Raw genomic sequence first — 13,783 nt, forward strand, 5'->3', positions numbered from 1 at the left:
TATTTCACATGGTCTCCTGGTAACCAAAAAGTGAACACATTTTAAATGACAGGAGCACTCAGCTATTTATTCCATACAATAAGGAGTCAGCTCTAAGAAACAGTAAGTACACATTTCCCAGAGAACTTTAAATACAACACATTTTAACTTACTACCAAATTACCAATATTGCTACTGCACGTTGAACAGAAATTCAGTGCAATGAGAGGACAAATAAATCGGTTATCCTATTATAGGGGCAGACAAATATTCTTTACACCAGTTGGACCTCACAAGTGAATTCCAAGAAAAAAATCTTTCCCAATTCACTACAATAATCTCACCTAAAGTAAAGGCAAAGATACAACGTTTTATCTCTGTCAGTTCACTGGTAACACGGTGAACTGCGGATGAACTCAGGGTCGCTTATGTGATGCCATTGTACAGGAAGATTCTCTATGCCACACAGCTGGAGAAACACAACCCTCCTGCAAACCTGGGCTGCAGCCATCCATAGCAGCCAGGAGTCACCAGCACACTCAGCTTGACAGAGCAGTGGCAATCTGTTTCAGGCAAGACCCTGATGAAACAGCAGTTCCATGAGAAGGAAAAGATGCAAAATGGACATGCATTTGGCCTGCAAAGGGTCAAGTGAAGCACAAAATACTGCTCAGAGGCAGCAAAGAAATTTTGATCTTCACAAGGAGCAGTGAAATTCAAATACTCTCAACTGAACACAGTATGACTTTTATATCCTATTGAATTTGACCTTGTCTCCTGTCTATGGTACTGGTGGCTATGTTTTCTTCATTGAAACAGATATGTAAATCATGATTTCAACTGCAACAGGCACAGAGACAGAGCATTCTGGATGTTTTAAACAGGGCTCCTGATATTAAAGACACATGGAATGAAAAGAACACAACTCTGTCAATGTATGCAAAACAAAATGATTAGCAACACCTTACACAAGTGGCTTTGAAATAATTTTATAAATTAAGGAAAACAGTAGCCATGATTTTTTTATGCTAATTCTTTTATACAAACACAATTACTTAAAAATAATTAACCACTAAACTCCATGACTCTAATTAATGAGTAGTTTAACGCAATCTGAGGATTTCCATAACAAAGATTAAAGAAAAAAATATAGTGTTTATCCCAGTGCCTTAAAACCATGTAGGTCTTGTACCAGAAGTCCTATTAGAAATGAGTAAAGATCATATCCAAAATCCAAAGGAAAAAAAAAAAAAGGTATAATTATTGAGCTGTGCCTGCAGAAGCCTCTAAACGAGAACAAAATCATAAGCTTGACCAACAGAATTAAAATTTTAAATTTTAATTTGTAAGCATGTGTGTGTATACACAGGCTTAGTATAGACTGAAAAATGACCAGTGCCTGCATGGGGTACTGCTGTAAGCAGAATGCAGGCCACAGCAGGACTGCACAGGGATCTGTGCTCACTGGAAACAAAGCAAAGAGGCCAAGACGCTACCGAGGTGATCCAATAAGCTCCAAGGGGTTTGAGCACAGCAGAGCAAGCTAAAGAGAAACCCCACAGGTATATAAGTGTTTTGCCTCTTCTCATCTCCCTCCTTCCTCCCCTGCAGCAACAATGCTGCTCTGGGCAGGCAGGGAGCAGACAGGGGCTTGGGCTGGGCAGTCTCTGTTCCTTCCCCAGGCAGGGAGGTTCAGCCCCACTGTCTCCAAGCAGGAATACATGACCCACCTCACACCATGGGGTGTCCCAGTGCTGGGGAGCAGAATGCTTTGTGCCTCTGCTCCAGCATATCCAGCTAAGAAGGAAAAAATCTTGAAAAACATAAGAGGAAATAAATGCTTTAGCGTAGTCCTGAGGCAACTGGTCAAAAGATGGCTGAATTACAGGTGTTTTAATCAAATGTCTAGCCTAAATGTAGTTTTGTGAATATACTTAGATTTCCCTCGTCTCTATCAAATACTTTAGCCACTAGCTTGTTAGGTAAAAAAAGGGAGGGTGGGAGTGGGAGGATGACAATATTTTCCAGGAAAAGTGGCTGCATGTGTTACTCATGCCTAACAGATGGGGCTCCTGCAAAGGATAAGGCAGAAAGGAGAGAAGCATATCTGCTGCTCTGCGTGGAGCTCCTCAGCTGAAGGAGAGCTGTGGGGTGAGGTGCTGCAGGAACGCAGGGTTTTCCTCCTCCTGCCTGCTGAGGCTCAGTTTAGGCAGAATTCTGATGGCTTTTAATGTACACACACGTCCAAGTGGTATTGACAGAAACAACTTCATGTTTGGAAACCTCAACGTAACCAAGACCTATTTATAATGGACTAACATCTCCTGAAATGCAGCGCTGTAATTATGTGAAAATATAAAACAGATAGTGTCATTTAAAAATACTAAATGGCACATAAAAATGTCTACTTCCTGCCTCATTTCTCTGGGCTAGCAAAACAATAGCATTCATGGAATGATGCTTCTTATGCCAAGTTTAAACTGGTAGTAAATTTTAATGGCCTATGAATGGAAAAGACTGAAAGTAGCACATGTGGCTGAGCACTGCACAAGGGTGCACTGAAATGGCTGTGCCCAGAAGAACCACAGCAGCTCCAGGACGTTCCATGCAGCAGCACAGCACTGCTCCTATCATCAAGCTCCTCTACACTCTGTTAAGGAGTAATTGTAATAGAAAAACTGGGCAAAGAAGCAGTCTAATATTTATTTTGTCCAGGGGATCAAGCAAGTGTCTCTGCATAGTTCAGAATGGATATTAGCATGTCAGGCTGGCAATAACTTGGCTATTTGTGCACCATGCCTCATTACTCAGTGCAGTGCTGTAGGTTTTTACAGTCTATACATAGGCACCAAGTAAGTGTACCCTTGGTCTGTTGTTTTTTTCAGTAAAAACACAAATAAAAATATTCAGCCTTTCTCAGATAAAGGATGTGGAACTACTCCATCCCTGGCTATTCAACCTCTCCTGATGATGGTGTGCCACTCACAAAACATTTGCGTATTCACTGAGTGGGAGAGATACTGACTCTGCAGCCTGATGCTCAGAGTGGGAGGCAAAACACATGGATTCCAGTTCCTTCTCCAGGGAAAGTTTAATTATTATGCAAAGTGCGTAAGACTCAGTAGGACCAACCAACAGCCTTCCTAGAGGTGATCATAGCCCTGTCCTGGTGATGGGAATGATGAGTCCATGCCTCTCTTAGCAGAGAAGGAGAACTGAACCCAGACTTCTTTGCTTCTGGTTAAACAATGCAGACTTTTTGTCTTGAATAAAATGGGGAAACAGACGCTGACTTTAATCAGTTCCACCAGCCCAGGAGAAAGAAAAAAACATGGGTCAATTCAACCTACAGTGTGAATAGTTTTAAGGGAAGCAAACTGTACTCTTAAACAAACAGCTAACTAGCTAAAAATATTTTATCCACCTATCCAAGTACCCTGTCTATTACGCAATTATCCACAATTTCAGAAATTATTTTAACACTTTACTGTACTATTTTGTTTTGAGTATATTTTGTTTCAATGTAATTATCAATCACACATATTTCTGTGCAATATACTGCGAAAATATAAGGACAGGTTGCTAAGATTCATATCTAATTTACAGAAATCAAGAATCTTTTTCCCCTATATACCCTTTGAAAACACTCAGGAAATTTCATTAAAATGTTTTGCTTATACAGTGTCAAAACCTTTTTTGCAAATTACATGATTGGAAAGTTAGTAACAAACTTGTAATACAGAACTACCTAAAGAATTCGTTAGGGAAACTCTGACCTTAGATGCTGCAGAAAATCAAGGCTGTCCAAGCAGGATAAAAGAGTATTTTGGGACATGTGAGACTGATAAATTATAACAGAATCACTAACTTCATGCTACTCTTTCCACATTTGCGGGCAAAAAGAAGTATAGCTACATCCTCATGAAAACCCAAAAGCTCCAAGCTGCTATTTTACTGCATTCTGGTTCAAGGCAGGTTTAGGTTTACCAGGCTAACTAATTTAGCACCTGAGAGTGAGAATTATGAACATTTGTCACTGCTATCTTGAAGATAAAACTATAAGGGGACAATCAGGGTTTTCCATAACACAATGAACATCTTTATTTTCTTTGAACTATATTAGATCTCTGTGACTTTGGGAAGGAAATACTCTTGGTTTAGTCCAAATTTTGCATTCTTATTCCTTGGCCTCTGTAAGCAATGAAGGATTTTTATGAGGCCTAGCTAGAACTCTTTTAAATTTATCTTTGTTTTATAGTTGAGGAACCCTTTCCTTGAAATTTATCCTATGCCACAACTGTCATTAAATTACCAGACATGGAAAATACATACTAATATCATATACGTAGATAATATACAGTATGTATGTACATATATATATTTAACAAATAAATCGTTACCATAGTTTCAAGCATTCAATTGGCTTCTAACACAATTATAAAGGGAAAAGAAAAAAGACCCACAAGGCTAAAATTTGCACAGCTAATCCACTACTATTTCTTTGAGCATTCATATTTCATTTTCAGAAGACAAAACTTTGGGGTATCAACCTAATGATGTCAATGGAAGCTCTTTTCAGACACAGCCTTCCAAAGGTAGGTGCTCATTTGCACATGCAAACGGGGTGCATGTAATGCCTGACAGGTTATGTGCACATGGAAAGCAAATAAACAGACTCCCAGGCACGTGACAGCAATCGATTTACCATAAACACAATGACACATTTTACATCCACAGTCACACATCTGTCTTAGAACACGCAGACTAGGTGCACACATGTCAGAAATACACAATGGAATACCTAATCTGTAGTGTTTACTTGTCAATGCCAACTTTATTTTTAGAATTACTTGAAAATAAATAAGGAAAACCAGCAAGGTTTTCCAAAAGGAAGACTTAGCAACACAGAACAGGATCAGCTTTTGTCTGTCAGTGAGCCAGATGCGAGAAACACACAGTGGTTCTGTCAGGTACAATAAAGCATTGAACACAAAACAGCAGGAAAAGTAATTTGCAAGCTTGTATACATACCTAAAACATCTGGAAAGGGAGAGCATTAATGAAGCAAAGAATGGAAAAAGCCAACACAATCAGGTTTTGTACAAAGCATACAGCATGAGGTAAGGTTATAACAAGTGTAACATACACAGAAAAAGGTTTGGGTTCTTTTGACAAAGAAATGCAGCAAAAGCACAAAGCTGGTTCAGTTTCTGCAAATGGCATGTGTCCATATGAAAATTTAACTAAGCCAATTAGGGCTGATTTTCAGATGAATAAGATTTAATGTACTGTACCTTCTTGGAGAAAAAAATGTGTTCAAAATTACAGATTTCTACTAGGCTTTTAAAGAAATTTCCCTTTCCTTCAATTTAGTTCTAACATCTCACATGTTAAAACATGTAACAATATTGACAAGCAAACATTTCCCTTTACATCAAAACAAGCTCAATTAGAGAATGTCCTGTCTCAAACTGGCACAGAGAGGAGTAAGACTGTACTATCCACCTAAATCTTTATGAGCCAGACACTATTTTTAAAAAGTTCTCGAGAACATTAATTTTATACTAGATATTCAGTGGTGGCATTGGTTTCCAGTGAGTCAAATCCCAAGTCTATTTTTAACTGATTCCATTACAAAAGCAAACTGTCAGTCGATAGGTGTGTGCAGCATTATAAACTGACTGAGACTCCCTTATAATCCTGTAAATCCAGTTCCTCATGGCTATTCCTATTTCTGCTTATCACGTTGTTGGTGTATGTCTCTTCGAAATTAATTCTGGTTTGTCTATTAAATCATTTCAAAGAATGGTGCTCACTTCACTGTTTCCTGTGCTGTGTACAACATTGCAGACCTGTACTGGGTGATTAAGTAAGAGTTCTCAAAAAGAGGTACATTTATTTCCCAGAGAAAAGTATTTCATATTAATATATCAAGCACAGTACCTTTTTACTACCTTAAGTAATTGATGGCATACTTATTAAAACAATAGTTAAAAAACAACAAACTATTTTCAGAAGTCTAAGAAATAGCCTTCTCTGCTGCTCACAAATGTCATCATAATTGAGGAGTATATCAGTGGCCTGGCTGCATGAGGTACCACTACACAAAGTTTGATGAGTAAAATAGCTGTCCATTGAATCTGGAAGGAAGGAGGGATATGAATTAACATAGAACAGTTCTGGGGAGCTATATTTGCCATATATATTATATAGTGAATATATACATACATGTATTTTCAAAAAGGCATTTTTAAATTATACCAGATGTAGGAATAAACCACATAGATCTCTGTCCATGTGCCAATGACTGTTCAAGGAGGAGAGAGGAGAGGAACTCATCTCCCCACATCTCAGAGCTGTGCAGCCAGAAGACCCTTCCAAAGCAAAACAAAACAAACTAAAACAAATACTGTTTTTCCTTAACAAGAATTAAATTTATTGTGATAAACACCAGTTTTAAATACCTAGGCCAGAACTAAGTCATCGTAGATAGTGTGGCCAAACCCCCTCCCAAAGAAAAGAAAAGAAAACAAAAAAAAACCACCCCCTAAAAACCCAGAAAATTCCCTCCCAAAAAAACCAAAAACAAACCCAAAAAAACCCACAGAAAACCAGTACAAATTAAGTGTTTTCTTAAGTTCTGGGGTCTTTTTCTTCATTCCCCACCACCCTACCCTCTCCAACCAGCAATTTGAGGAAGAGACCCTATTATTTTCATTTTATAGAAAGGAAAATGTAGGTAGAGAAAAAATTCATTTTCCAGGACTCTGAGCAGACCTGCAGCACATACTAGGAAAGAACTAATGTGATGTGAGTCCAAATTTAATGATATATCTATAAAATTTGTATTAGTAAAAAATACTGTTGGCTGCAAAGCTAATGCTAATAAAATATGAAATGCCAAAATAGCTCTCCTAAAGCAAATCTTTTGTGATCTGTATTATAAGAGAGCATATTCAGGAACATATAGTTGTTCTGTTAGGGCCGCTCTCTCATTCAGAATACAACTCTATACACTGTCAACTGATAAGAAGCCATAGAATAATTTACTTTCTCTTCATTGTCAAATATGTGTTACACATCTTATTTAGAACACAAGGCTCTAATCTTTCTCTGAAAACAGAATGCATAAATATAGCATAAATAGCAGGGCTATTTTGTGGCTTACTTTGGTGGTATATGCAAAAAAATGATTTTTCCCTTTAAAATATGCCAGTTAGGTGAGAACCTGGAATTGTCTGTGTATTCTAAAGAGAAAAATGGAATTACAAGTTATGAATAATTCGGAGGAATTAATTCTCAGAAATGTGTGTCTGATTCTGCAGAGTAATTTTCAGTAAAAATTTTATTCAGAATAGAAATACAGGAAATTCTGATTCTTGAGGATTCTTTTTTCCGGAATGGAACATAACCTTGAAGTTTCTTTTCGAAATCAGTGCTAAGACTCAGGACATTCCTGATGCTGCTCTGTACTATCAGTACAGAGTATCAGTACTGATCTCAGAGAAGGAAAAAATTCTTTGAGCTAGGCTGGGAATGAAAAGAATACCTCCCCAGTTGAATGTCTGCAAAGAGCAGAGCCTAAAATAATTTCAGGGGAATGAGGATTCACAAGGCTGATATTTTACAAGGTACCCAACAGGATCTCCAGTAGTCCATAAAGGACTGCCTGCTTCCCATCCCCTTCTCCAAGTCAGTGCATTACCATGCCACATGTTGATTTTGATGGTACACACTATTATTTGACAGGTCCAAAGCTTGGATTTCTGTTTCAGCTACAATACTCAGTATTTGTACTAAAGATGCTTGAAGCATACAAAGAACACTAGGGAAAAATAGCCATCTACATAAAGTCTGTAAATAACTAATCCAGTACTACACAGCAGTTCTGTATCAGAAGCAGTAAAAGCCACTATTGCACTGGGGAAATTGCACTGCATCCAATTCCCCACACTATTTTATACATTTTCCAAGAACATTAAGGCACAGGACTGGTGGAAAAGTAGTCTGCAAATATTTGACCAAAGACTGGATCACAGGATACTTAAAGATACTAAAAAGCTGCACAGTTAGCCTTATTATCATTTCCAAACCTTTATTTTGCACTACTTAAATTTGTAAAACTAATAATATTCGTTTACTGGGATATTTTGTTGACTTATAGCAAACTCATCATACAAACTGAAAAAAAAAATAAATCCATTATATAGTGCAATATTGCCACTCACCTCTTCTACTTCAACCAACTAAATACTCACAGCAGCGGTGTGTTGTCACCTACCAGCAGACTACAATGATATTTTCTGATTTTGACTTTTATTTCTGCCTTGAGGTACATTGCAGGTAGGCAAGGGAACAGGCTGTAACATGCCTTGTACTTTTTTCTTTTGCCTTCTGCAAAGGTTTTCCCACTGTCTTACAAAAGCAGTTACCTTTTCTGACTCCAGCTTATTTTATTTTATCTCCGTTTTCCTCCCAACACTGCTGCCACATCACTCCCCTCCCTCACTTCCTGTCTGATTTCTGCCCCCCATGGTTTATCCCATGCCTAGAGCACTGACCTGGAGGTGCTTTATCAGCAGGTTTAACTATCCCAACTCCTTCTCCACATGCCCAACCTTCTCCATAATGGATTTTCACTACTTGCCTTCCTGCCTTAGCCTGGCCTGCCACCGGTTCCTCCACATGAACATCTTTAAAGTAAACAACTTTTTATTCCATTCTCCTTGCTGCACAGCAAAGGAGGGATTGCAAATTTAAAGATGAGTGTCTTTTCACCTCAGTTCTGCTTGGCTGCCCTGATTCAGTCTGCTGGGAGCAGGTTCTGCTCAGCATCATTGCTGGACCTTGCCAAGTAAAGCTGAGTCTTGAAGCAATTCAGATGCAAAGCTTGGCATGTGTTAATATCAGCTTCTAATAATTTGGTCAAGTTTTCTTATTATTTTCATAAAATTGCCCAAAAACATGTAACTGAAATTTTTTTCAGTTCACTACCAAATTTCAAAACCCTGCTAGATTACTAGAACAATGGAAGTATTACAGCTTCCAAAAGAAAAGGGTTTGGGAATATTTTAGCATACATAAAATTGATTTTTGCCCTAACTTTATGCTAGAATGACCCAGTTGCTCTGGTCAAAAATCTGAAGTTATTTTATAAATCAGTTAATTTTTAGAACCATGATACACAACTGAAAGCCTGATGTGTAACTGGAAATCTTAGTTATTAACAGGCCTGTTACAAAAACTAGAGAGACACATCTACCTTTCTATCCACATATTTGCATATATACATAAACACTGTCATCTTTTGGGTGTCTCAAACTGAGGCTCTGTCAGAACTCCCATTTTAAATACCTCCACTGAAAAAAGTACCTTGACACAAAGAAAAAATGTTGATGCTCTGAAAAGTACGGTTCTACATGAGATAAAGGTGCACAGGATTGGGCAGCATTTCATTTTTATGGAATTTTTTTTTTCCTGTATCAAATTTTGTGATAGGTGTTTCACATATATATGAATATTTTAGCATGAGGAATGAATGATATGCTTTTACTACTGCATGTATTTGTACAATATTGCAAAATTGCACAAGCTTTGCTGATGAGGCTGAAAACTTATCCATCATGATTCTGTTTGTTCCATACCTAGTTGACCTCCATAATTATTACCAATTTTCAGTCCTACTCAAATTAAATGACAGTTTATCTTCTCATTAGATTATTAAACAGTCTTTGGGGACAAGACTGAAATTCACACAGAAGAATATTCTTCTTGTGTGTAAAGCTATTAATTATGTTGTTACAGTACATTGCATTTTGATATTTTAAAACACTTAAAATAGGACACACTTAGAAGCTACAGATTACTTTCAAGCAAAAATTCACAGCCTCCATATAGCTGAAAGCAAAGGTTTTACAAAACAAATTTTCAAGAAAGGGAAGTCAAAATTTTTAAGGTGAAGAAGCTTATTCTAAAAAGCATTACTATATTAGGCAAATGCTAAATATTCAGTTACAGTTCAGGTGTTGCTGGAATTTTTTTGTTGGAAAACTGATAAGAACTTATTTAATAGGATAAATTAAATTACTTTCTTGTTCCACGCAAGTTACAATTTTTCAATATGCAACGCTGTGTTCAAGGGAAATCAGTCTCTCTCAAAGGCTACTAAGAGGAACCTGCAGCTCTGTAGAGACAGAAACATGACTGGAGTATTCACCTGGGATGTAGCAAGTTTCCCTTTTTATTGGTATTTGATGGGGGACTCACACAGGATTTTTTATGGGACTTTTGTCCCGTATCTCAGTAAAGCCTGACAGGAGGATGTAACTCCTGGCAGAATTAATCTTAGAATCATACAATGTTTTGTGTTGGAAGGGACCTTAAAGACCATCTAGCACCAGCCCCTGCCAGGGACAGGGAACCTTCCCCCAGACCTCCTGGCTGTCTCCAGGGGTCTCTACACAGGGAATGCACCAGTGACAGCAGCAGAGTCCTGGATACAATCCATCCCACTCTAGAGGAAAGGCAAAGGCAGTCGGGAATTAAGACTCTAAAATTACCACCTTTTCCTCTTAAATCTAAGGACACCTTGGGTTTGGAATCTCCAGTGCAGCCACCTGTACTGTAAATGGTTACATTTAATTACAACTCCCCAGCTAAGCTTATTCTTCTCTCTGGGTAATAAATGTTTAAATATTGAGACAACTGGACAAGCTTCAGTACAAAAAGACTCACATATGATGACAGATATTTAGGCTATGGCTGTAGCTTATACAGTTTTTAAAAAACATCTTCCTTTTTGCATCCTTCCTTTTCATGTATTAAACTTATGATTAGTTTAAACTGATACAAAATTCATAAAATGTGTACTTCAATATTTTTTCTCAGACTTCATGTCAGTAGCTATCACTACTAGAAATCTTATCAAAAATAATGCATAATATTAATAATATCTATATAATTCCAAGTATTTGAAAACTGCCACTTTTACTTAACCAGAAGAACATGTCTTCAGATTTTATATGAATGGCTGCCTCTCTCCACTGAGGCAAACAGAAAAATTGAGCATAAGCACAATATACCAAAATCAGCACTATACGAAGTTTACCTGATAGTGATTTTAAAATTATTTCTAGTGCCAGGATTTCTGAGTTATGGGAACTGTGATTTTCTCACAGCAGAGAGAAGGCTATTTTTAGCTCACACATATGAAATGAGAGTAGCATACTTCACAGGCAAATTCTAGATGGCATGATTACAGGTACTTACCTAGGCTTGATCTCGTGTTAGATCGCTCTATTATCGCATGCTTACTGGGATTGTTTAATACTGAGCGTTTGGCAAGAGAGATATCTGCTGTGACTCGTGTAATTGATATACTGCAAAATAAATACAGCAAAACAGTACTGAATGTTATTTATCTTTCAGGGATGTGGGGAGAATTCTCATTTAACACTAGAAGATGGCTAAAACTACTGGAAAATAAGTTCTCAGCAGCACAGGATGCTTCACCCAATGTGAACAGAGAAAAAACTTAATCTAACTTAATACGCTTCCATAACTACTGATAAGTCATCCTCCTACAAATGCCTGGGGAGAGGGGAGGCAGCAGGAGGTCAGGGATTGCTGCAGAAGATGGGACTTCCCTGGGGTCTCCAGGCCTGGTGAGGGTCTGACATTTAACCAGTATTCCCAGTATGAACAGACTAGTTTCTCCTTTCCCTGACTTCCTGAATGACAATCTGGCCTACTTTAGCCATACCTCTAAGACATGTAGGGATATGCAGAATTAAATGGTAAAGGTAAGGCTTATCAGGGAAACAAGTCCAGCAATGTAAGTCAGGGGGTTTTTGTTGGTGGGGGCTTGTTTTTGGTTTGGGTTTTTTAGGCTTTTTTTTATTTTATTTTCAGTTTACTAGCACATGTTTTTCTAACAGCGTGCAAGAGCTACCTATAAATTTCCAGAAAGATTAATTGCTAGCAATATGCTAGCCACCTAAAAATAGGAACTGTAACATGGAGATGCAAATACTTGAAAAGTCTATGTTGACTATCTGGCAGGCTCACTTTTGTGTTGATGAGAAAAGATGAGCCAAAAAAAGAAGTGGTTACTTTCAGTTGTTTTCAGTGACCTGCTACATAACTTTCTGCATATTCTTCTTCCTAAGAAAACATTACTTTGGCTTGTTTTGCTTTACAGGGTCAAAATGCACCCTTAAGTTCCCTTTCAAACACTCTGGTCTAATGAGGTTTAGAGGTCACATTTTTCCAGTGCTGAGTTAAATCAGACTGATGATATTCCCTTGTTCTTTCTTGTAGGATTTTACTTGCAATTTAAAAGAGGAAATGGATTTGCTAAGAAGGGGGACGGCTCCTCTCCAGCAAGCACAGTCAGATGCTGTTTCTTCATCTGAAATGTAATCCAATAGGCCATTTCCCAATGAACTCAACATGTGTATGCACTTATCTAAAAAACGTAACAGAGCCACAAGCTAATATGAGAAAACAGAATTATGTGCACTGATTAGCAATATAATTTTGGAAATCTAGGCATGATTTAACTAAAGATTAAAGCATAACCAAAGATTGTGATTTCAGGCACAGCTCCTCACAGATGCTGCTACTGGTCTTTAAATTAAATCAAACATATAGTGGGACAGTTACTAGTTTTCTTTATTTGCTAATGGAAGGACACCATAAACTTTTATAGCTTTTTGGGTTTTTGTGTTGATTTGAATTTTTTCCTGCCAGTCTTTCTTCCTACAGACAATACAATTTTTTTGCCTTTTTAAATGAAATTATGGTATATTGAACAATACTAGATTTATCAGTCTATTTATCTATGAAAAATACTATTTTTCATTTTAAGACTTTTTATCATCTTTCTGAGCACATTTTCATGTTCTTTAGAAACATCACATGAGGAAGACCAAATCTGCCCTCAAAACAAAGGGTGTGTATGCTCATATTGCAAAACAATTACAGTGAGAGCAGGGACAGCAGTGTGGCCATTCAAAGCAGTAGCATGAATTTGAGAATCCCTGGTGCAAATTTTTTCAGGACCTTAAGTAATGATTCCAATTGCTACAGAAGTTTGGGATGCTTCAAATCTGCTACTATAGACATAAATTTTATTTGGAGTATTTATGGATTCACCCTGCCACAATGGGATCTACAACTGAAAATCTGACATGCTCTAAAATACTTAAAGATTAAATAATTCTCTTCTGCTTGCAACAAATGTTTTGTTAACTTCCAATTCTGAAGGTGTGTTATCTAGTGTTTGACAATCATGACTAATATAGAGAGTGGTTAGGCATTGACATCATTATTCTGACTGAGAAAATCCACCAGATTAAACCACAATGCCTGGTATTTTAAAGGACTGAAGATATTGACACAAAACTCAAGCTCCCTCTTCGAAGTTTTGACAGCAGCAGGACGCACAGTGTAGTGTTATGGATCTGCCCACTTCCAAACTAAATAGAATATTCCTTGAAGTTACAGATATTATTATAAGATCTTCCTGTTTTCACAATTTTTCCTCCCACTATCATCCCATTAGAACCTATTAATCTTGAGCTTGATCCAATACCAATATAATCATGGCTGGAGAATGCATCTGATGCCTGCTCCACGGGTCTGTGATGTTGGAGTTATAGACCAGGGCAATGCTTTTAGAGACAGACTATTATTTGACATCTGCACCACGGAAATGCCTGAAGGCTCAAATACAAATCCCATTGTGTTACAGCCTAGCGTGCTGCACTCGGATCAGAACCCAGCGAGTGCAGCCGCTCTGCTG

General features: G+C 37.7%; 1 protein-coding gene across 10 annotated transcripts in view; it reads right to left on the reverse strand.

Annotated features, from left to right (window-relative positions):
- Nucleotides 1–13,783, reverse strand: part of CACNB2 (calcium voltage-gated channel auxiliary subunit beta 2) — a 155,892-nt gene that overhangs the window by 14,452 nt on the left and 127,657 nt on the right. For 6 of the 10 annotated variants that reach the window (XM_015617713.3, XM_015617705.3, XM_015617714.3 and 3 more), the window contains exon 9: nt 11,248–11,357. In XM_015617713.3, the coding sequence (XP_015473199.2) occupies nt 11,248–11,357 (110 nt within the window). Of the gene's footprint in view, nt 1–5,010; nt 5,020–11,247; nt 11,358–13,783 lie in introns of all 10 variants that reach the window. The other 4 variants (XM_015617712.3, XM_015617710.3, XM_015617711.3 and 1 more) reach the window with 1 other exon arrangement.

The sequence above is a fragment of the Parus major genome, chromosome 2, assembly GCF_001522545.3.
Source record: "Parus major isolate Abel chromosome 2, Parus_major1.1, whole genome shotgun sequence".
Classification (NCBI taxonomy): domain Eukaryota; kingdom Metazoa; phylum Chordata; class Aves; order Passeriformes; family Paridae; genus Parus; species Parus major.